Source organism: Typha latifolia, chromosome 4 (genome assembly GCF_019914945.1).
Source record: "Typha latifolia isolate L0001 chromosome 4, TyphaL0001v2, whole genome shotgun sequence".
Classification (NCBI taxonomy): Eukaryota; Viridiplantae; Streptophyta; class Magnoliopsida; order Poales; family Typhaceae; genus Typha; species Typha latifolia.
Window position 1 is genome coordinate 1,043,580 of NC_133089.1, and position 21,516 is coordinate 1,065,095.

At 36.5% G+C, this 21,516-nt stretch overlaps 3 protein-coding genes across 5 annotated transcripts; 2 read left to right on the top strand and 1 right to left on the bottom strand.

Annotated features, from left to right (window-relative positions):
• Nucleotides 1-286: 286 nt before the first annotated feature.
• On the top strand, nucleotides 287-3,277 carry LOC140786805 (sec-independent protein translocase protein TATC, chloroplastic). The gene is made up of 4 exons (XM_073135474.1): nucleotides 287-578; nucleotides 1,420-1,703; nucleotides 1,843-2,133; nucleotides 2,827-3,277. Exons 1-4 carry the CDS (start codon nucleotides 350-352, stop codon nucleotides 3,034-3,036), a joined length of 1,014 nt encoding a protein of 337 aa, XP_072991575.1. The 5' UTR covers nucleotides 287-349; the 3' UTR covers nucleotides 3,037-3,277.
• A 1,598-nt stretch (nucleotides 3,278-4,875) lies between these two features.
• Nucleotides 4,876-16,080, top strand: LOC140786312 (notchless protein homolog). Of its 2 annotated transcripts, none has more exons than XM_073134635.1 (14): nucleotides 4,876-5,370; nucleotides 7,904-8,059; nucleotides 8,272-8,353; nucleotides 8,463-8,552; nucleotides 9,690-9,815; nucleotides 10,351-10,478; nucleotides 10,658-10,857; nucleotides 11,215-11,278; nucleotides 13,529-13,639; nucleotides 13,757-13,894; nucleotides 14,798-14,940; nucleotides 15,025-15,079; nucleotides 15,421-15,477; nucleotides 15,566-16,080. In XM_073134635.1, exons 2-14 carry the CDS (start codon nucleotides 7,904-7,906, stop codon nucleotides 15,647-15,649), a joined length of 1,434 nt encoding a protein of 477 aa, XP_072990736.1. In that variant the 5' UTR covers nucleotides 4,876-5,370; the 3' UTR covers nucleotides 15,650-16,080. The 2 variants fall into 2 exon arrangements, with proteins under 2 accessions (XP_072990736.1, XP_072990737.1); XM_073134636.1 differs by having other exon boundaries at nucleotides 4,883-5,355.
• Nucleotides 16,081-16,192: 112 nt separating this feature from the next.
• On the bottom strand, nucleotides 16,193-21,234 carry LOC140786313 (probable protein phosphatase 2C 67). Of its 2 annotated transcripts, none has more exons than XR_012108594.1 (11): nucleotides 21,026-21,234; nucleotides 20,457-20,935; nucleotides 20,023-20,131; nucleotides 19,357-19,393; nucleotides 19,124-19,168; nucleotides 18,670-18,722; nucleotides 18,115-18,279; nucleotides 17,592-17,675; nucleotides 17,056-17,412; nucleotides 16,906-16,953; nucleotides 16,193-16,603 (listed from the first exon to the last, which is right to left on the bottom strand). XR_012108594.1 is itself a non-coding variant. In XM_073134637.1 (11 exons), the coding sequence occupies exons 2-11, from the start codon at nucleotides 20,822-20,824 to the stop codon at nucleotides 16,496-16,498; spliced, it is 1,107 nt and encodes a 368-aa protein (XP_072990738.1). In that variant the 5' UTR covers nucleotides 20,825-20,935; nucleotides 21,026-21,234; the 3' UTR covers nucleotides 16,193-16,495. The 2 variants fall into 2 exon arrangements, 1 of the variants encoding a protein (XP_072990738.1); XM_073134637.1 differs by having other exon boundaries at nucleotides 17,056-17,145.
• Nucleotides 21,235-21,516: the final 282 nt, after the last annotated feature.

A 21,516-nucleotide genomic window follows, 5' to 3' on the forward strand; every position in this document is an offset into this window, starting at 1 on the left:
AGGGATAAGCTCCCATTGGTTACGTGGCAATCCGAAGTGCTTCTTCTTGCTTCTCTATGGTTGGATTCCAGTCTCTTGGGCCCACCTTTGTTCTATCTCGCTAACGTATATATTTATACACCAGTAGATTGTGGTTGTTATTGCTTCCAGGAAAACAAGTGTAATATATGAGAAAATAGTGGGCATTTATCAATTAGGCCCACTACCAATCCGGGCCTGATGGGCCGAATGGTTGGACTTGAAGCCCAGCAAGGGAAAGAGACGGGTAGCCGAAGAGAATAGATGAGACGAAAGATCGAAATAATATCTCACTGCAGAAGAGGGGGAGAGAGAGAGAAGCAAAGAAGAGATGGGAAGCACGGCTCTGCTCTCCCATGGCCGCCTACAGCTTACTACTTGCTTCCGTCGTCTTGATTCTACCAAAAGCCGCATCCGTGCGGGTTTCGTTTCCACCCAAAAGACCCGGAAGTATCGGCTTCTCTGCTCCGCTCTCGAGGACGAAGGCAGAGATGCGCTACCCCAGCAGCAGCAGCAGCAGCAGCTGGGTGGAGTTGGAGCTGCCCTAGAAGAAAGACCAAGTACGAAATTCGAACTCTTTTCGCCGTTTCGTTCGAGTAATTTCTAGTTTCTGTAATGAGTTGTGTTTATTTCTCATGTTCGTCTTCTCAAATTTCTACTAGTCACTTGTGCCTTTTGGTTATAAATTATGGTCTTTTACCGATAAAGGAAAAGAAAGGACATCTTGTTGCGTTTGCACATATAAGGGATATTATGTATTGGAAAATTAGAAACGATGTACTAATTCGCTATAATTTTGTGCTCTATGTCTATGTTATCTATACTGTGATTCTCAGAGCATTCGATTACATGGAATGATCATTAGGTACAAATTGTCTATTTTCAAAAGACCTCTTGGGAAATTTAAGATCACGTATAAGTGGTAACTATGTTCGACATTATATTTCTGGTTCCTTTAGCCTGTAACAGATTTCCATTGCTCAGAATATTGCATGTTATTAATGCTATGTCTCACGCTCCTATTGCCTGTTTTTATAGTGGAAAATAGCATCTCTCATTCTACTTTGCCACATGTAGACTATCTCGTGTAAATTATGGCCGTGGCAAGATGCAAATCTTGTGTGAATCTTGTAGTATTTTATACTTTTTCATAATTCCTCTATGATGTACAGATATCACAATTTCAATGGAATCTTATTTGCAGTCAGCAGTAAGAAATCATTCTAGCTTTTCGAGTGTTTGATTTGCCATAGCTAATCAAGATTCTCACATCTTTAAGCTTTTGGTAGTATCCGTTTGATGAACTGCTACCAAGATGTGTTTCTTTATATGTCATAAGAGAACCTTTCTGACTAAATATGGCTTATGCTGTACTGGTAATTTTTTCTGTTGCTGAATCAGATTCCTTAGAAAGTGTCAAGCAGGACGATGCACAAAATTCACTGTATAATATTCTTTATCCAAGCAAGGATCTTCTTCCTGATGATAAAGAGATGAGCATCTTCGACCATTTAGAGGAGCTTCGCCAAAGGATATTTGTTTCAGTATTGGCTGTAGGAGCTGCAATCCTCGGGTGTTTTGCTTTCTCAAAGGATCTGATTATACTTCTTGAAGCACCTGTCAGTGCACAGGGAGTCCGCTTTTTGCAGCTCTCTCCTGGGGAGTTTTTCTTTACAACTTTGAAGGTGAAGTTTTAACACATAAGCCATATAGATTCATGACATGAGCTGGCTCTATTTATTTGTTTTATTTCTGACCTAGTTCTATTTAAGATCTGTATGGATGTGGTCCTTACTATTAAGCCAATATTTTAATGCTTTGCAGGTATCTGGTTACTGTGGGATACTTCTAGGAAGCCCTATTATTCTTTATGAGATCATCGCCTTTGTACTTCCTGGTCTAACAAGGGATGAAAGGAAATTCCTTGGGCCTATCGTCTTGGGCTCTTCAGTGCTATTCTATGCCGGTATTGCCTTCTCCTATGCAGTTCTAACTCCAGCAGCCTTGAACTTCTTCGTCAGCTATGCAGAAGGGGCTGTAGAGTCATTGTGGTCTATAGATCAGTACTTCGAGTTTGTGCTGGTTCTTATGTTCAGCACAGGGTTATCTTTCCAGGTAAATATTTTGCTTCTACATATACCAAACTCAGCATAAATAACTTGAAAGGTCTATTGAGTCCTCAAATGATGGCCTTATGTAATCAGCATTAAGGAACAGGAGAGTTTTGATTCTGCAGTTGACTCTTCTATAGATAGAGAAAAAATAAATAAAAGGAACTTTTTCTGTTGTGTAGCATTTTTCTTTTATATTAATTACCAATGGTGTATCACATAAATAAAATGGTTGATTCAAATAGGTAGGCTAATAAAAGTAAGCATGGGTTTGTGCAAATTATGTATGACATTGTCAGTGCATTCATGGATTTAGATGCAAGGGAGAAAACAATTTGCATTCCATATGGTACTGTTTATGTACTCTAGAAAATCCCTACTTCCTACATCATTGGCCAGGACTGTAGGAATTTAATTTTTATGCAGTCTTAAATATAGCTTGGCATAACTTGCTTTTTTTTCTTTTCTTTTCCTGTAATTTCTTTTCAAAATAGATGTGTATTTAGTAACAAAAGAACTAGCATCAGGACTTATGAGGCACTGCTCATCACTACCTCATTTTCTCAGCAAGAGTTGGTCTTGAATTTGATAATTTAAACAGGCGCTAATCTAGTTTGTTGTTCTGGAGATAAAGTTGTCAAGGGACAGGTTTCTTTTGCTTTGGATGTTCAAACTACTGTTAATACTATCTTTGCAGGTTCCAGTTATACAGCTGTTATTGGGACAAACTGGTTTGGTTTCGGGGGATCAAATGCTCTCAATCTGGAGATATGTCGTTGTTGGTGCTGTTGTTGCCGCTGCCGTTCTTACACCATCGACCGATCCCCTGACCCAAGTACTCTTGGCAGGGCCACTGTTGGGTCTCTACTTAGGCGGGGCGTGGGCGGTAAAGCTAATTGGACGATAACTTCTTGACACGATCCATTGTTTTCAGACAGTCAATTAAGACCCATGGTATAGCCTAAGCATAAAGCATGCAAGAGGTCGATGCCCTTTATTATCCTTCATTCTTCTTGCTTATCAGTTATACCATTGTTAGTATGATATGGTTTTGTGTATAGGTGGATATCAAGCTATCCATTTCTTGTATTACATCTTTGTATTTTGACACTATTTATACTTTGCTTTCATTTTTAGTTTAGACATTATACATCAGTGTTATAACGGAAAGCTTCTTTTTTTTTTTTTGGCTAAATGATGTGCAGCATCAGCTACTGACAGCGGATATAGGAGTGTTCATGGTCTGGAAGTAGGTAAATTCTACTAAATCGTAAGAAAAATTCACAAAGAACAACAAGATGAAATCAAAAGTAAAAGCAATGACGTGAAGTTTTATAAAAGGGTTTTTTTTATTGCTTTCTTTGGGTTCGGATGACCTCTACTTGACCTTGCTCCCACCAGAGGAGCTTCACCTCGACCTTCCAATTCCATTAGTACTCTCCTCCAGCCTCTAAAACCCACCCTCGGTTGAGATCGTCCACGGAAGGCGCTCATGGCAACCACTATGTGGCAATTGTGGAGCATCGCAATGCCAAAGTCTTCAGGGGCAGTGCAACTAATGTGGGATTACGCCAAGCTTAGGAAGTCAATGAGCAGCCCGCAACGGGATAGATGAAGTTTAAGATGGACAGAACGTATACTAAAGGTGAACCCCAAGGTGGGGCGGTTTGTAGTGCTCCGAAACTTGGCGGGCACTCGTTTAGGAATAACCAATCCGTGGGGTGGTTGGAACCTTGTTGGCGGCTGGCTATATGGGAGCCGGTCGCAGTGAGTTGACACTGCACGCCGAGGGTAAAGCCTCAGACTAGGCTTGATGCTTGCTGTGGATCATAGTAACATTAAGGTAGAATGGAACTCTTGAGAGTTAGTCTAGATTGTCAAGAATCAAGTCAATTGCTCTTGGGGCCTTCCGGGGTTAGTTACTGAGTGCAAAACTCTATTCAGCTCTTTTACAAACAATCATTTTATACATGTTAGGAGAGAGAAAGTAACTGAACTATAGACTAGGTGGCCAAGCATGGGAATAGCTTGGGGTCAACGGACCTCATCTCTCCCCAGCTGCGTAACCTTCTTTGGCCGATGTCTTACCCCCCACAGGGTTATGTATAGCTAAAAGACTTTCTTTTCAAAACAAAAACCATCGGTTGAGATTATAGTAGGTACTCTTCCTAAGAGCAAAAAGTGATTGTAATTCTGACTCGGCATGCTATCTGGACCAAATTTGGGTAAAAAAAATATAGTCGACCGGTATATGAATTTAGATATAGGACCGTATAAATATTGGTCGGATATAATTTTTTGATAGAGATATCTTAAACCCTACTCCAAGTTTTGATTGAAAGGCCTCAACCTATTTTCAGCGAGCCAAATGATTCTATAAAAACTATTAATCTTTCACTCATAATCTAATGATTGAGATTAAATAATACTTAATAAAATCAATAAAAAATATTGGTTATATTGACGAATGTATCGTTCACTTTTTTAAATTATAAGAGTAAATTAGTTAGATTTTATTTCTCTCTTAGCTATCCATTTTTAAAAAATAATAATAAATTGGTAGAATTTGACACTCCTGTTATTAAGAAAATAATTATAAAAATAAGTAATAAGAAAATACTTAAATTCTATTTTTTTATGGGTTAATTTTATATACCCTTTAATTTATCAACAGAAAATTATTTTCAATAATGGTTAGTATGGAATCATTGGTCTTTCAGTAAAACCCTACACTCTCTCCTCCCTCGTCTCTTCACCTCGTTGCTCTATATTATCGAAAACACAAAAAACCTAGCTGCCGTCGGAATCTCACTCGCCCTACCCTTGTCGTCCTCATCTCCTCCTCCTCAGCCGTCATCGCCTATCCGCCGTCATCAAGCTCCGCCTCCTCCCTCCTTGAGCTCGCCTTCAACTTCAAGAGACCCCTCCTCCCTTTCCTCTCCCGTGCCGCCCCCTCCTCGGTTGTCGTCGTCCTCAGGTGCAGCGACACTGCGATAGTGATTTTTTCTCTTTTCTTCAAGGGTAGAACTCTCTCAGACCTCATCTCTCTCAATCCCTCTTCATCAGCCGCCACAAAACCCATCTCCATCTCCATCTCCATCTCTCTCTCTCATTCTCTCCAACGGCTCCGACGAATCCGACAGTCTGACCCGTACAAGACTCCTCAGTCCTCAGTCTCTCCGACCTCTCCACTGTGCTGGTTGCCACCTCCGTCCCTCTCCGACGAGTGAGTGTGACTTTAGTGAGTTCCACATCTTTACTGCTTTATATTGTTCTATTAACTGGAAGTTTGCCCTTTCTTTCGATGTACTTAAAGTTATCCTGTTTAGGCTAAATGAAAAAAAAAATCATGCAAGGCTGGATAATTCTCTTTGGAAAGTCAATTGTCTTTGCAACCATACTGACGTAACATTACATGTTCTTGCATGAGAATTATTAACCATGCTATTTGCCTACCCTGTACCAGTACCGTTCTAGGTATCTTACGGAAAGTTTTCATCTCTGGGATTCTACTCTCCCTTGTGATTTTGGATTTTTTATGTCACTAGGATTGTTATTTGTCTAAATACTTATTTTATTACTAGTTCACTTGGATCTTAATCTTGGTTTAATTTCTGCAACACTGGTAGGAAGAACTAAGAAGTCAAAAGCAGTAATATTCTTATATGCTATTAATGGGGAATTAGATGGGCATATATAAGGGGTACAAGAAGATCTAGAGGATATTTATTTAGCAGGCCTCTTTCAATTGATCTGGTATAAAATTTGCTTCTTTATTCGACAAAGAAATCAGAGTGCAGTCGAATGAAAGTTTAGAGAAGTTCTCCTGCTGATGGATGTAATTGTTAAGATAATATAGTGTATTATTTAAAGTATTCTCTGTTTATATTTTCTAACCTTGGAAACACCAAGGTAATCTAAGTTTTAACTTAGAAAGATTTTATCTTATCTTACAATTTGTATTATTCCTGACTTGTGTCCACATTCATTTAAGATCCGATCTGTGTCCAATAAATGTTCGTATCAATTTCATTAGGATACGATTTTAAATTTTGTTATCCGTCCAATATCTATATTTGTATTTGTATCCAGATTAAAAATATCGTTCCAAATGTAGTTTAAGCACTATCCAACCCGTATCTAATCCGTTTCAGTTCACCCCTACTTGGTCCTCTTTTCCTTTCCCGTCTTGTTATTTGGGTCAATTCTCTAGTCATTTACACCAATATCAACAAGAAAAGTCCTCCCTCGATATAACTATTTTCCCTTTCCATATTCTTCTTCCTTTTACTCTCATTTTCCCCGTCATCTAAATCTTAACGGTATGCTAATTACTTGATACGCACCAATACTAGTCTCATTATTTCTATCTTGAACTTCAATATATATATATATATCAATAATAGGCTACATAATTTTAACTCCTCCTTATCGTCCCTTTTCTATTTTGTTTAGAATTATCACTATGTGTTTGATGATCTTTAACCAATAATTGAGAGGTAAGGGTTATAGTCTTAGTGGTACTTAATGATGCAGTATGAATGTCATTTTGAGTTGTGTGCTCATGATTTCGTTGTGTGCAAATATAATAGAGTTGGGGATACGGGATTACAATTGAGATTCTTAATCCAATGTAATGATCATAGATAACCGATCATATGTAGTATCACCATGCTTGTACATACGAGTCTACCACTAGACATCTATCCTCCCTCGATGTGTGATATTATGTATGAGCATGCGTTGCTATATTATTTACGGTTCTCATTGTTTTAAAAAGAACTTTTGCCTTATTGCTTAGGCTCTCCCATTAAATAGAATATAACTAGATTTCACTTAGGTCTCTCTTTGATGACCTGCCTTCGCATCTTGTATCATATTTTAGTATATAGATTGACTCTGAAAATCAAAACTATCGTACATGTTGATGAATTAGTGGATTATAATAGCTTACTATAGTTCTTAACAATAATGCATTAGTATATTGTTTAGATTGTAGGTATTAATTTTAATTTTTTTCTCTAACTATTATTTCTTTTATATATTTATTTTTTACCCGTCTTGAATTTTGGGCACCTAGGTATCCATGTAGTGCTTAGGCACTACATGATCCCTTTTTCTCCCGTCTACAGTCATTTAATGATAGCTCTGTGTGAGCTTATTATGTGGATTGAGGATTTTGATCTATGATAACACTTGTGGTTCAAGCATGAACTTATTGATAACTATATCAAATATGCTTTATTTGTGGTACATATGAGCACGCATTACTCTTTTCATTATGTATTTGTACTTCTTATAAACTATTATGGATTATACTTGATAGACGTTATGCTTACCACCTTTTGGTGGATTGTTTTTTTTTTCAAATTAATATATTACTTTGATATTGTGGAGGAGCTTGTAAGGATTAGTTAAATTTCAGTTTATTGTATAAATTGAACTAAATGGTTTGTAGCCCTTACGGGAGCAACATTTTTCGGTTATATGGCTATATATTTTGGGAGTCTTGTTGTGGCTACTTAAAAAAATTTTGGTTTTTATCTCGGATATTGTGTGGTAATATTGACCAACAAGTCAAGTGGGAATCGCGTGTACTCCACCCACGTGATGGGCACGTGCATTTAGTGACGGGTATTTCATAGTGTTTAAGATGCTTTTTTGTGGCCCTCATTTTCTCTCCCATTTATTTAATTGTTAATTCTTGACTACTAGAATCTTTGTTAGATGATCCTAATCGAGTTTGTACTCTGTACCATGCATATTGTTCGTAGATGGAGCTGGAAGAAGGGAGAGAGATGAATACCAACAATAGCGTGATGTGTCAGCTGACCGATCCTGAAGGAGAAGCTCTTGGTGCTCCACTTTATCTCCCACAGAATGTTGGACCACCTCAGCTCCAGGAAATTGTCAACAAGCTTCTTAACAATGTAAGCTTGATCATAATTGCTTTCTTTGAGAAAAAAATATGTTAATAGCTTGCTATTTTAACAGAGAATACCAATTTATTTTAATAAATGAGAGAACTTGGGTTTGTCTTCTCAGTGTTATTGGAGATATTAAAAGATGATCTAGCATTTTTTATTGCCTTCATATGAAAGAGTATAAACAAAAACCTGTGTTTTTATATTTATGTTGGCAGGAGGAAAAGCTACCTTATGCATTCTATATATCAGATCAGGAACTTGTTGTTCAGCTTGAATCCTACTTACAGAAAAACAAAGGTGAGATCCTATTTGGGGTGCAGTACCTTTATATTTAAGTATTTTTACACTTAGGTGAAATAGTTTTGGATTAGAATCACAATCTAATTTTCATTATCATGTTATGCAGTTTCTGTGGAGAAGGTTTTGCATATAGTGTACCAACCTCAAGCACTCTTCCGAATCCGGCCGGTCAATCGGTGCTCTGCAACAATTGCAGGTATTTGCATCTAGATAGCTATGTGTTATTCAATATAGATTCCTGAGATTTTGATGACAATAGAAAAATATGACATTGAAGATTGGCAAGTGTGATAACAGTAGTGCAAGAGTGTTTAAAATAGGTACATTTAATTTACAAGTTGTTATTCACAAAAAAATGGTGTAAGAAAAATGTCCACTCACATGTAATTACATAAGCATTTGATTACAACACTGCTCATTCAATTAATAGAAAAGGCATCCTTGTCAGCGAGGATCCTGTCAATGTTGTCTTTCGAAGGGCTATGTAATCAAACATCCCCCCCTACTCGAAGGTTCTTTTTTTATGACTTGAACCCATTGCACCTGAGTGTGCAGGTTGGCAAGCCTTATCTTCACTGTAGGCAATGTTTCTGCAAATTCAATTGATGTCACCATAAAAAGTTTTGGATGCCTGATTTGTCCTATCATCCTGATGTTTCATTTGTGTCTGTATCTTCATGCTTTGTCTGCATATAGTATATTTCTATCATCTTCAAGGTACTTTGGTGCTCCTTATATCACGAGTTAATGATTCTGAGTCTCCGATCTCTTCTATTTTATTTACCGATATTTAGTTTTGAAGTTCCTCATAAATCGTAACATCATGCTAATAAGATAAGCTTCTAAAGGTAATATTCTTTAGTCTAAAAAATAAGTTTTAACTTTAATAGTTCATGCTAAATAAGTTTTACATCTATTTTTCAGTCTGCTATTTTTTCGAATTAGATATTTGCTTATATTTACTTCCCAAACAGTTTACTGGCTTTTCTGCATTTTATGATGCAAGTTCTTAATTTTTCTCCAGAACAAAATAAGAACCTTTTAATGTAACTATCATATATCTGTGGGAAGGTAGTGCAAGTGTAAGGACATCTCCATAATAACATGCTGAAAAGTTCAGTTGTGTTACCCTGTGCAAATGCTTGCTTGGATTGGCCCAGTGAGAGGAAGCTCTTTCATTACTTGAAAGATATGCCTATATCTTACGGTCTAACTATATAATATACCATTTCATTAGTTTATATAGTTTGTTGCATGCTCAGTTGTCAAACCTAGATTGTGATACGTGGGTTTTCATATGGCATAAACTTAGCTAAACATCATTTATGTGCAGGGCATACAGAGGCTGTACTTTCTGTTTCCTTTAGCCCAGATGGACGAAACTTGGCCAGTGGTTCTGGTGACACGACTGTACGATTGTGGGACCTGAATACTCAGACACCATTATTCACATGCACAGGTTAGTATGTTGAGATATTAAATCATATTTTGTCTATATGGACCTATTTTTTTGGCTGTCATTTGCATATGCCCTAAACAAAGGCCCATTCTTGCTACAGACTTTTCTTTGTGAGAAAATATTTGAATTTGATGGTGAAAATTTCATTTCTTGGTTTTACTTGTTATAAGATACAATGCCACATGGAACTTTTTGATGAGCTTCCATCTCATATGGGTTTTTCCAATTGTTTCAGCTCCTCCGGATATTGTATACCCAGTTTACTGTGAATTCTCTTCTTACTTCTAGTAACTTCATAAAAAGTACTTTTCAATGACTACTATGGCTCAATTATCACTCCTGTCTTTACTTCTTATATATGTTTTTGCTCTGTCTATAAATCTTCAATCCAGAGGCTTGTGTCAGAAGATATGTTGGTCTGTTTTAAGGACTGTTTCCAAGACTTGAAAGCAAACAGGATACATGTTTTTGCTCTGTTCTCGTTCATTGCTCATCTTGGAAATTGGAGTTACAATAACCTTTTGTTGTTCTTTAGGCCACAAAAATTGGGTTCTCTATATTGGATGGTCACCAGATGGGAAGCATCTTGTTAGTGGAAGCAAGGCAGGAGAACTTTTATTGTGGGACCCACAAAGTGGGAAGCAGATTGGATCTCCACTTAATGTAAGTCTGCGTATTGATTCTATTTGTTTCTCCTATCCCAGATTTTTCATAGTTGTCATTCTCATTAAGAGTTTGTTATCTATGAATTTAGCTTGTAAATATGCCTTTTCTTCTTAATAGTTTTTTTATGAAGGAGCTTATTAGATGTTTTTGCTGATACAAATGTTACTTCATGTCAGGGCCATAAGAAGTGGATTACTGGTATTTCTTGGGAGCCTGTGCACTTGCGAGCTCCTTGTCGCCGTTTCGTTAGTTCCAGTAAGGATGGGGATGCACGAATATGGGATATTTCTTTGAAGAAGTGTGTTATGTGTCTTTCAGGGCACACTCTTGCAGTGACTTGTGTAAAGTGGGGTGGTGATGGTAATATTTACACAGGGTAATATTTGATTCTAAGCAACTGCTGCATTTCTACTAATTTATATCTTTCTTTGTTAAGACCTAAAAAGGTTTGATTTGCATGAGCATGAACTTTTGCAACAACAATTCAACTCATTATTTTATTCACACATATAAGATTACTACTGCACTAAGTTTCTCTATAGTACATAAGATGATTTGGTTGATCATTTTTTTACTACTTCAGTAATACACTCTTAACAATTAATGGGTTCTTTTTGAAGCGTCTTCTGTTAGCTCATATTATCCTGGCAGGTTTCTAAATCCAAATATGGTCCTTTAACATCAAGCTATAGGTTGTTTTGGGATATGCTTCTAAATATTCCATTTAATGCAGTTCTCAAGATTGCACAATCAAGGTGTGGGAAACTTCTCAAGGAAAGCTGATTCGTGAGTTGAAGGTAGTTGATCATTCTTTGTAGACTATGTTTTTATAAATTTACATCTGAATTTGGCTTGTCTCCAATGTAACTTGAACTTTCTTGATAAGGCATGCTTTCTTGTTTGATAATACAAATGTGGTACAGAATTGTGAAATGTGTATGGTCGTAGTGTGATATCGCATACGGCAGTTCTCTCCATATAGAATAGTCAATTCTTCAGAATCTCTTTGCCCAAGCACTGTTTCATAATGGACTTCAAGAATGATAGATCCCGATGTTGACTAGGACATATCATGATCTCTTGCAGATATCGACATTGATTAGCAACTTTTCCTCAACATCTGGATATCAAATTCTTGGCCATGCTTTTCACCTTGTCAAAGTTCATTTCCATTGTGGACATACCAATATATTACACCTATGTAGATTTATCACCACGATTTTTGATAGTTTCTCAGTTAAACCATTCCTATGACTCAAAGAAGTTATCAGATAATCGGATCTGGTTCAACTTATCTCTGTTTAAAGGTCGTTGGACAGATAATAACTGGCTGATCTGGGTTCAACTTATCTTTGTTCAAAGGTTGTTGAACAGAAAATAACTGGCTGAAGATCTTATGTGCATAATCTTCAAAACTCAATTACAACCTAATTCTTTTTGAGTTTTGACATAATGATGATCACAATAGTTAGCCCCCATTCAAAATATTTTTTTTCTTATTTTGAAATACAACTCCTTATTCTAAAATAACATCTAAACATATAATAATTTTATTTTAGAATATAAATATTATTCATCAAAATTATATCTTATACCACACACTAATGCAATTACTAATTTTGACATAATGATGATCACAATAGTTAGCCCCCATTCAAAATAATTTTTTTCTTATTTTGAAATACAACACAACTCCTTATTCTAAAATAACATTTAAACATAGAATAATTTTATTTTAGAATATAAATATTATTCATCAAAATTATATCTTATACCACACACTACTGCAATTACTAATTTATCTTTGATATTTATCCCATTAACTTACTTTATATTAAATTAAAGGGTATTCATAGTAATTTTATAATAAATAAAACATAGTTTTCTATCTATCTTTTTCTTCACTTGATAATTATTACACATTTATTTTTGAATATAAGTGAATATAAGAATAATTATTCATAGAATAAAGATCTTATTTTAGAAATAATAAAGATGAGTACTTATTCTTGAATTGATTTTATTAATAAAGTAAGCGAGGCCTTAGAGTCCAGAAAAGTGAGAAAAAGCTTAGCATATGAAAGATCTCAAAATTTAGATTGCTCAAGTCTAAAACAGTCTAAGCAGGAGAGTGCTACCATCGATTGTTTACTTTGCCAATATCTTAATCATTGATCTTTCCTATCCAAGTTGCACAATTTAATGGTGTGCTGGTGCAAATGAATCTGGTCACCTGATTGCATTCTGCCTATGCCAATTGAAGAGCCGGTCTATATAATCCTTGGATAACCAAACCAAAACCTTTTATTGTTGGGTTGGTTTTTTAGTAGCTAATTAACATTGGGTCACGTGAGACAGGTCATGATCTGCTCTGGTTGAATTTTTCTAGTATTGACTTTTCTGTGGGCTTGCACTGACAGTTTGTCCCTCTGTTGTAGTCAGTAGTTTTGGTCACAGTGTATCAACAACAAGCAGACTCAGAGTGAGCTGATTAGTTGGATATACAAGTGCAGTGACTGTACTTAGTAAATCAGTAGTACTACACATGGTTGTTAGATTTCTGGAAAGGTAGCTGGATATTCTTCATGCTTCTCATACTCCTGGACAATTGCTCTGACTGCTGGGCAGATTTCGGAATTTATTCCACTCTAAACCATTTGAGATGTGATTCACTGGACAGTGCAATACAACTGCCGGCTTTTAGTCTATGCCAACTCTATAGGATGATTTTGTCATACTAATCAAATTTAATCCATTGATCCGGACTACTGTACTGTGATAAGGTTGAACAGTTTGTATCTTTTTGGTCATGAATCTTCAGAAGTGTTACTGCATTTTAGAAGGGTTAAGACTTATGAGATTGTTCTTCCTGAGGACTTGTTAAGTTCATATTTGTTGACTTTCTCTGGTATACATATCCTCTTTCTTGCATCTGATTCTTAGCATAAGACTGTAATGGTGTTAAGCTATATTATCTGCTCATTCTCACTCATCTGGGTAGTTGGCTGTCAATGTATAGCCTTCTCAATGACAATTTACATTCACAGGGCCATGGGCACTGGGTAAATTCACTTGCTTTGAGCACTGAATATGTTCTCCGTACTGGAGCTTTTGACCATACAGGAAAAAGTTATTCATCCCCGGAGGAAATGAAAGAGGTATATCTATGCACATTGTGAATACTATTAAAGTTGTGTATATTTGATACTTTAGGTCTCATTTATTTATATACTGTATACTCATTTAGGAGAGTAAATTCTTCTTTCTTCATTCAGGCAGCTCTTGCAAGATACAACAAGATGAAAGGTAATGCTCCTGAGAGACTTGTCTCTGGTTCTGATGATTTCACAATGTTTCTCTGGGAACCTGCCCTTAGTAAGCATCCAAAAGCTCGCATGACTGGTCACCAGCAGGTATTTGCAATAATTTCAATATATGTTAGGATGTTATTTATTATTATTGTCTTAAAGTATCTGAAGATGTCATCGTTTTTTTCCCTCTTTCCATCTAATGTTTTAGCCCCAAAATAGTTGGGACTAAGGACATGGCTGTTGTTACTTGTTTGCTGCTTATTCTATATGTTGTTCCTCTATATAAGAGGTGCTGCATGCAACTAGTTATATTTTGGTTGTTTCTTGGGAAATTAGATTTTGGGAACAATAATTAGTGGGAAAGAGTAGGTGTGGTTTCCTCAAAGCCAGGCATACTCATCCAGCATCCAGATAATAAGAGTACCGCTTTTTCTATTTAGATTATGTAAAAGCAAAGCCAAGCAAGTGGTCTCTTCCGAGGCGAGGGGAAATGACAGGAGTCAGATGCAAATACAGGCTCAAAGGAGAAGGCTCCTCTAATTACTTATTTTGATCTGTTCCTGTCCATATATAAAGAAACACCAAGATGACCTCAAAAGAGCATCCTAATACCTAAATCATCAATACTGTTTGTAATTAACTTATCGCCATGCTAACACTGTCTTGTCAATTATTGACTCATATTAGGTCTTCAGTTAAACAACACATTCAATTCCCTAATAAACGGCAGTTTCCTATCCAAGTGATGCTGAACCTATGATCAAAATGATTTAGATACTAAGTTATCTCAAAGATTTTCTGAAATTTTACCATAAGTAAATGAAACAATTGCATAAAACTGAGAAAAAGAACCTGAAACCTAGTTTTGGTAACCAACACTCTTGTCTTTAGTACCTCTTTTGGTACCATCAAATCTTCAGCTGTCGTTTATTTGTAGATTGGTCATTGGATATTCGCTTTAATGACAGGCTCCTTTTTTAATTTGCTAAAATTTGTATTTTGCAGCTTGTAAACCATGTCTACTTTTCTCCGGATGGACAGTGGTTGGCAAGTGCCTCCTTTGACAAATCTGTCAAGTTATGGAATGGCATTACAGGAAAATTTGTTGCATCTTTCAGAGGACATGTTGGGCCTGTATACCAGATTAGGTCCGTCTTGATTTCTGCCTTCTACTCTTTCCTTTTACTTTTAACTTGTTTTTTGACTTGCAACTTTTCAATATTTTGTTGTAGCTGGTCTGCTGACAGTAGGCTTCTCTTAAGTGGAAGCAAGGATTCCACTTTAAAGGTACCTTATGTGCATCGATCATCTGTATTTTTTTTATCATTATTATTTGTTAAATATGCTACATGTTGATGAACTTTCACCTCTCTTTATAGCCTACAATGCTGTAATTTTTAAACTTGGGGATGCTGCTAGAATTACTTAGTACAATATGATAACTTTAGTTTCTGAAGTACACATTGCTATCTGTTTCTCTTTGTACTTACAATCACCAAGTACAAAATATCATTTTTACTCGATATTTGTTATTGTGGTATATTCTAATAGAAAAATATTGTCGTAACTTTCTTTCTCCTGTTTTATTATAGTTATTCCATCTGTAAAGTAGTATTAAAATTTCTCAGGTTTGGGACATCCGAACACAAAAGTTGAAACAAGACCTTCCAGGCCATGCAGATGAGGTATTCTCTTCTACACAGATCAGATCGAGTTATAAAAAAAAAAAGGCTGTAGCTGCCTGAATTAATCTTTCTCATCTATCTTGGCAAGGTTTTCTCGGTGGATTGGAGTCCAGATGGTGAAAAGGTCGCATCTGGTGGCAAGGACCGAGTCCTCAAATTGTGGATGAATTAACACATGAACCTCAATTTTCCGTGTGCATCTATTGGGGTGCCGCCGAGATATCTGTTCAATTTTGTTTTAATATGTTTAATCAATGCATTTTTTTTGTGTAAGAAATAGGTATTGGTATGTATCACATATAGGTGGTGTTTATGAGTGATTGCCTACTGTAGCATATCTTTGTTCCTTTTGCATTCTCTTATATCATGTTTTGTTCCAGTATTGAAAATCAACATGGATTTTTCAGCTGATTAGTTTCATGTTTCATTATTTGGGATATAGAAAAAGAGAAGGGAGAATACAAATTTGGAATACTGTTATCTTGTAAAGGTAGCGATATTACTACCAACTTTTCTGTGAATTTAACTGTATGGTTTCTCACTCAGACAGCAAATTTGGAATACTTTTCTCTTTCAATGAAATCATGACAGGCTAAAGCTTTATATTACATTTCTTGCTTTCTAGTACATGGCGACAGTAATTATTTTTGTAAAAGGAACCTGACAGTAATTATTTTTGGAATGGTAAGTTTGTAACAACACCTGCATAAGCCAATGCACACGAATTGCTCCATAATTTATTTAATTTTTTTAACAAGTTCAAAGACAGTTTCATTGTGGAACTCATCATTCATCAACATACACCTTGCTGATAGCAGCATAAAGTTCCAGATCACTACAAGCAGTACGCTACACCACCTTGCTGTCGTATCGATAGGTTTTATGCAATCTCCTCTGAAAGATAAAATGGGAAATCAACCTCTAAACCTAAGACAGCCTGAGCTTTCTTCAACAAGCATTGTTACAACAATAATCTGCCTACATGAACCCAGGCCAACTCTATGGCGAAAATATTGCACTAGGGCTTGAAGACAATGACCATTGCAGTGCAGTTGTCCTTGCAGCGTCGTTCACGAACAGCTTCCTTAACAAGACGGCGTGCCGCAGCAGTGGCAGATGAAGTCTCCTGCAGAACTCAGATATATCATTGTTAATTTAGTTAGGCAATCTGAATCAACTGATCCTATTATACATTAAACAGTTTGTTTACTTAAAAGTTTCAAGAATTAATTCACAAACAGTATATGCTAAAACAATACTTCTGTGTTGTAGCTCGCAAATCTTAAATACAGATGAAAGGCTGCCAAAAAGAAAGTTCATTTATTTCTTTTGGAGATCTCCTGCACAGCTATAAAACTCGGAAGCAAAGTACCATGCAATATCTAGAAAGGGGAAAACACTCCTCTTAGTTTAGAAGATTTCTATTACCTTTAACTGCTTTGCGACAAACTCAACAGCATCACTCGGTCCAAAAACCTGAATATTTCACCAAAAAATTGACTTACAATATATAATTTTGATATCTCCATGAATGCCGCAACATACTGACAGGTGGACAAAATATATAAGACATCATACCCCCCACAAGCCATCACAACCAAGGATGATGAAATGCTCCCTTTCTGTAAGTTGAAATGAGTGAACATCTGGAGTAGCAATAACTCCAACCTGCATGGATCCATCAGTCATCAGAGTTTAGATCATAGCTGATATTATCTAATATAACATAAGCAAAATACCATATGATATCTCACATTGCCGTTAATTTCACCATGCAACACGAAATTGCTAATATCAAATTAAAATCTTATCAAAAACATAAATTTAAGGAAGATCATCTAATTTGAATGAAGGTGGTTGGCGCTGCTCGGCACATCCATGCCGCTCCAAGTGTGGCAGGGATCATGTTGGATTGGAGTGTGAAGCGTCCAAGACCTGACATAGAAACCCTTGTAACTTAAAGGTTTTTGGGGTCAGGCAGGGTTCATTTTAACTTAAAGTTCAGGTTTTTGAAGGGTTTCAACCCGAGTCTGACCCACTAGGAGGCTTCTGCTGCTGTAACAATAAAATTGAATGATTGAATCAACTAAAATTTTGAAGTAATGCGAGGGAACCTTCTTAAATTGGCGATCTCCGAAGGCTCTGGAAACTTCAAGGCGACCTTGTAACCTTCCATTTGGACCGATGGAACCTCCAGCCTTAATAAGAAAAAACTAGAATTTATGAATATCAACAAAGAACTAGAACACTGCCTCATGTGCATTCTAAACATGTAAGATTATATGTGTCTATGAATATCAACAAAGAACTAGAAGTCTAGAACAGTGCCTCATGTGCATTCTAAACATGTAAGATTATCTGTGTGTGTGTGTGTTGTGTACAGCCTAGCACTTCAAAAAATTTAAATTTTGTCATGGAAACTGAAATATGAACAAGAATTTTGTAGACACAAGCGGAAAATCTAGTCCACTGAACATTTATTAGCAATACTAGCACGGTCATTTAAAAAAGATTATATAAGACAGTATGGGAGTTTTGCAAGGGAAATAAATGTACAGAGTCAGAAAAAGACAACAGGATAATAACTTTAACAGCATGTTCTTACATAATAAATCAGTTCAGAAAAAAATATTTTACTTTCTGAATACGGGAGCGTTCCTGTGGATAGATGGCCTTGTGTTCTCTCGTCAAAACAATGGCCTTCAGTGAGCATCCTGCTTCATCCCTGACAACCTGGGACCCTCCGGTACTAGATGACCGTGCTAACACTGCTTTAGCATCTCCAATATTAGCAACTATAACCTATAAGGAGGAGAACCAGAACATTTATGCTAATATATAATATCCACAAAGAAAACCAGAATATCATGAATTACACACACAACTATGAACAAGAATACAAGATTATCCATGATTTGTAGATAAAGGTCACTAAATTCAGGTCACCACAAGCATATGAATCAGAAAAGGTTCAATAATTTCCCAACCAAGGCTTCTTGGAAGGCATATCTCCCATCAGCCTAGCGAATAAAATTTTTGACTGGTTATGTGGAGGAAATTTCTGACTCAGGAAAGAACAAATGGAACAATAGAGATACAAAATTCCTGCACATCAAACCACTCATAAAACTAACAGATGATGATACCCTATAGAAGGCAAGAACACTAATGATTCAGGAAACGAAAACTAACCATCTGTCCCAAGACCCAGACACAAACAGCAGTTGCACCATCTTGCCAGTTCCCTGAGGGTGTATATCACAAGCAAATAGAGTAATTAGTTAGGTTTAGTCTTAAAAAATTGATAAGACTTCATAATGTTAGCTGCATGTAGTCTCACATAACTATCTTAAATTCCATTACTGTATGGAGAGCTTTTATAGAACAATGTAACAAACAAGCAGAATATGAATGAATATCTGACAGGACATCAGCCACATAAATATTTGTTGGCTGCATGTTAATACTAACATAACCAACTTGTTCATCATCAACTCAAACCTTCTCAACTGAACCTACTGTTACAAATTTCCAATGTAATATCTGACATAAAAGTAACTCTTGCGATCAGAAGAAATATAAAAATACAGGAGCTGACAGTACTACAAGACTTGAGAACCAAGTGTAGTCTAAATCTCATGTTTACCTTTAGAACTTTCTTGAAGTAACGAGTCATCAGTTTTTCGAAAACCTGTTGAAAAAATAGTATCAAAAAATATGCAAAAGGATTTATCCTTACATCCATTTCCAGTTTGACTCTCCCACATGACTAACTCAATATAATCTAAATACAAGATTTTTCACCATATGCTCTCCAAAATCTATAAACTATTCTGCCAAAAAAATCAGCACAGACTGCAAGAATATATATAATTATACCTTCAAGAATGGCCTTCTTTGCAGCTTTTATATCCATCTGAAACAGCACAACATGGATCATTAGGACATTATGGAGTTCACAGACATACATCTATTGAGCCAACAGAGAAAATACAACTTTTTTCTTTCATATGCAATGATAAAGATGAAATCCTAGGTTTTATTTGCCATAGAAAAAAAAATTAACAGGTCAATTTACAGCTATATTGCATACAGGATAACTTCAGGAAACAAAGTATAAAAGTTCAAACTAGGTCCATAACCTCGTGCCTATTTCGATGTGTAATTTCTCATGATCTGTCATTTTCTCAAAAGTGCAATAGATATATAAGGTCCATAACAATTCAAACTTCTCGTCAAGGTTGTCAAATTCTTGCAATATAACTGGACTTATACAGTCTAATCTAAGGAGGTTGAGATGATTCCATTTTCCGACAATTTTAGGGTCCAGCTCAAAAGCTAAATGGATTTTTTTTAATAATCTTACTGTGGCCGTGTTGCTAGGGGCATTAGCGCCCATGCATTACAGCAGCATTAGGGTCGCATTTTGTGGCTCAGGATTAGAGAACTTATTATGTATGCAAACCAAGTGAAATACAAGATACTGACAAGTTAAATGATTATTGTTTGTGAAGGGTTAAGAGAAAGCAGACCAAGCAGACACACCAACTCACGTGGTAATCCAGCTGCAAGAACATTAGCATGTAAATGTCTCTGGGCAAATTCTGCAGCCAAGCGACCACCATGTCCATCATAAATTGCAAAATGTGCACATCTGCAGAGAATATCCCAGTGAAATAAATCCAAGCACAATTTACTAGAAACAAGACTAAATACTTACTCTGATCAAGAGATGTCACACTGTACGAAACAAAAGAATCATTTTGTTCAATAATATCGAGATCATAAGATGACTAGCACATCTATTTTATTCAGGAATTAGATATAAAAGTTGCGCCTATAGATCCAAAGCTTCAGAAATTGATAATTGCCGCCAGTATATTTCAAGAAATAAATGCACGAGGCAATTTAATGTCCATCTATCATCACAATGCTAATATAAAATCAATTAGGCAAAAAACACAAGCAACAATGAGCACCTCAAGCTTCCAGGATACTCTGCACTAGCATCTGGAAGGACCACCCAAGCATCCTCCATGTTATGTCTGCAGCCCTTGTCTTCTGCAGCATCAGCTTCAATACAAGTCAGTTTGCAATCTTCTTGACTAGATATTGTATCTTCAAAAGGACCTTTCTGCTGCGGCATCTGATGGCCTTCGCACTCCACTTGCGAATTGCTTCTATTTTGACCATTCGTTGAAACGAAAACTGGGTGATTTCCAGAAGACTCTCCAATGTATAGATTGCCCTGCTTTTCCGTATCATGTATATCTGATTCGCTAGCTTTAGACCGCTTTGCCGTTAAATCTTCCCCAAAGAAGCTGCCTTCGCGTTTATGATGAACCATAACGGATTTCTTTTTCTATGCTTCAATTAACTTGCTATTGTAATCATACGAGACTTTGTCTCAGAGCAGCAATATCGAACAGCTTTGACTACATGAAACGAAAGGATTCATCTGAAAGAATCGGAACAATTTGGACTGCTAAATTCTTACTTATTCCAAGCAAATTACTAGCAAAAAAAACAAAAAATCTAAAACCCTCACCGATCCAATAGCAAGATCATCGACAGCAGATACAATTTTAATGTCGAAAACATTACCAAATGGAGCAGACCGGGGAAGATAAGGGATAGGTTTGGCACCTCCGACTTCAAAGAATATTACTGGAGATGAGAGAGAGAGAGAGAGAGAGAGAGAGGTGAAGCCGAGAAAACGGCGGTGAAACACATCGAAGGTTCTGGATTAAACGGGATGAATGAATCAGACACGGGCGACGCGGGACGAACGGTGCCAGATCGCGCCACGAGAGATCGGACGGACAGATGGTTCTTGGCTAGAAAATTAACACTTTAGCAAAGGGAAGCCGGAAGCCACATCACACGCGTACGGACGTTCCCTCAAGAAGAGATGGAGCCACGGGCATTTCTCCTTATAATTGGACTAACTATTATAAATAATCATTAGTATTAGTATTAGTATTAGTATTAGTATTATAGCATCGAAATTCTGTTAATGTGAATAATAAATACTGATCA

Bases quoted from the DNA above. Each gene is read 5' to 3' on its own strand.
- LOC140786313 (XM_073134637.1), bottom strand. From the start codon at position 20,824: ATGGTTCATCATAAACGCGAAGGCAGCTTCTTTGGGGAAGATTTAACG. The intron at 19,394-20,022 runs GTGTGTCTGCTT...GTGCTGTTTCAG, and splicing joins CTGGATTACCACGTGAGTTG to ATGGATATAAAAGCTGCAAA. The intron at 16,954-17,055 runs GTATGATGTCTT...TGAAATATTCAG, and splicing joins GTTGTGATGGCTTGTGGGGG to GTTTTTGGACCGAGTGATGC.
- LOC140786805 (XM_073135474.1), top strand. From the start codon at position 350: ATGGGAAGCACGGCTCTGCTCTCCCATGGCCGCCTACAGCTTACTACT. The intron at 579-1,419 runs GTACGAAATTCG...TTGCTGAATCAG, and splicing joins TGCCCTAGAAGAAAGACCAA to ATTCCTTAGAAAGTGTCAAG. The intron at 2,134-2,826 runs GTAAATATTTTG...CTATCTTTGCAG, and splicing joins GCACAGGGTTATCTTTCCAG to GTTCCAGTTATACAGCTGTT.
- LOC140786312 (XM_073134635.1), top strand. From the start codon at position 7,904: ATGGAGCTGGAAGAAGGGAGAGAGATGAATACCAACAATAGCGTGATG. The intron at 8,060-8,271 runs GTAAGCTTGATC...TTATGTTGGCAG, and splicing joins TCAACAAGCTTCTTAACAAT to GAGGAAAAGCTACCTTATGC. The intron at 10,479-10,657 runs GTAAGTCTGCGT...ACTTCATGTCAG, and splicing joins AGATTGGATCTCCACTTAAT to GGCCATAAGAAGTGGATTAC.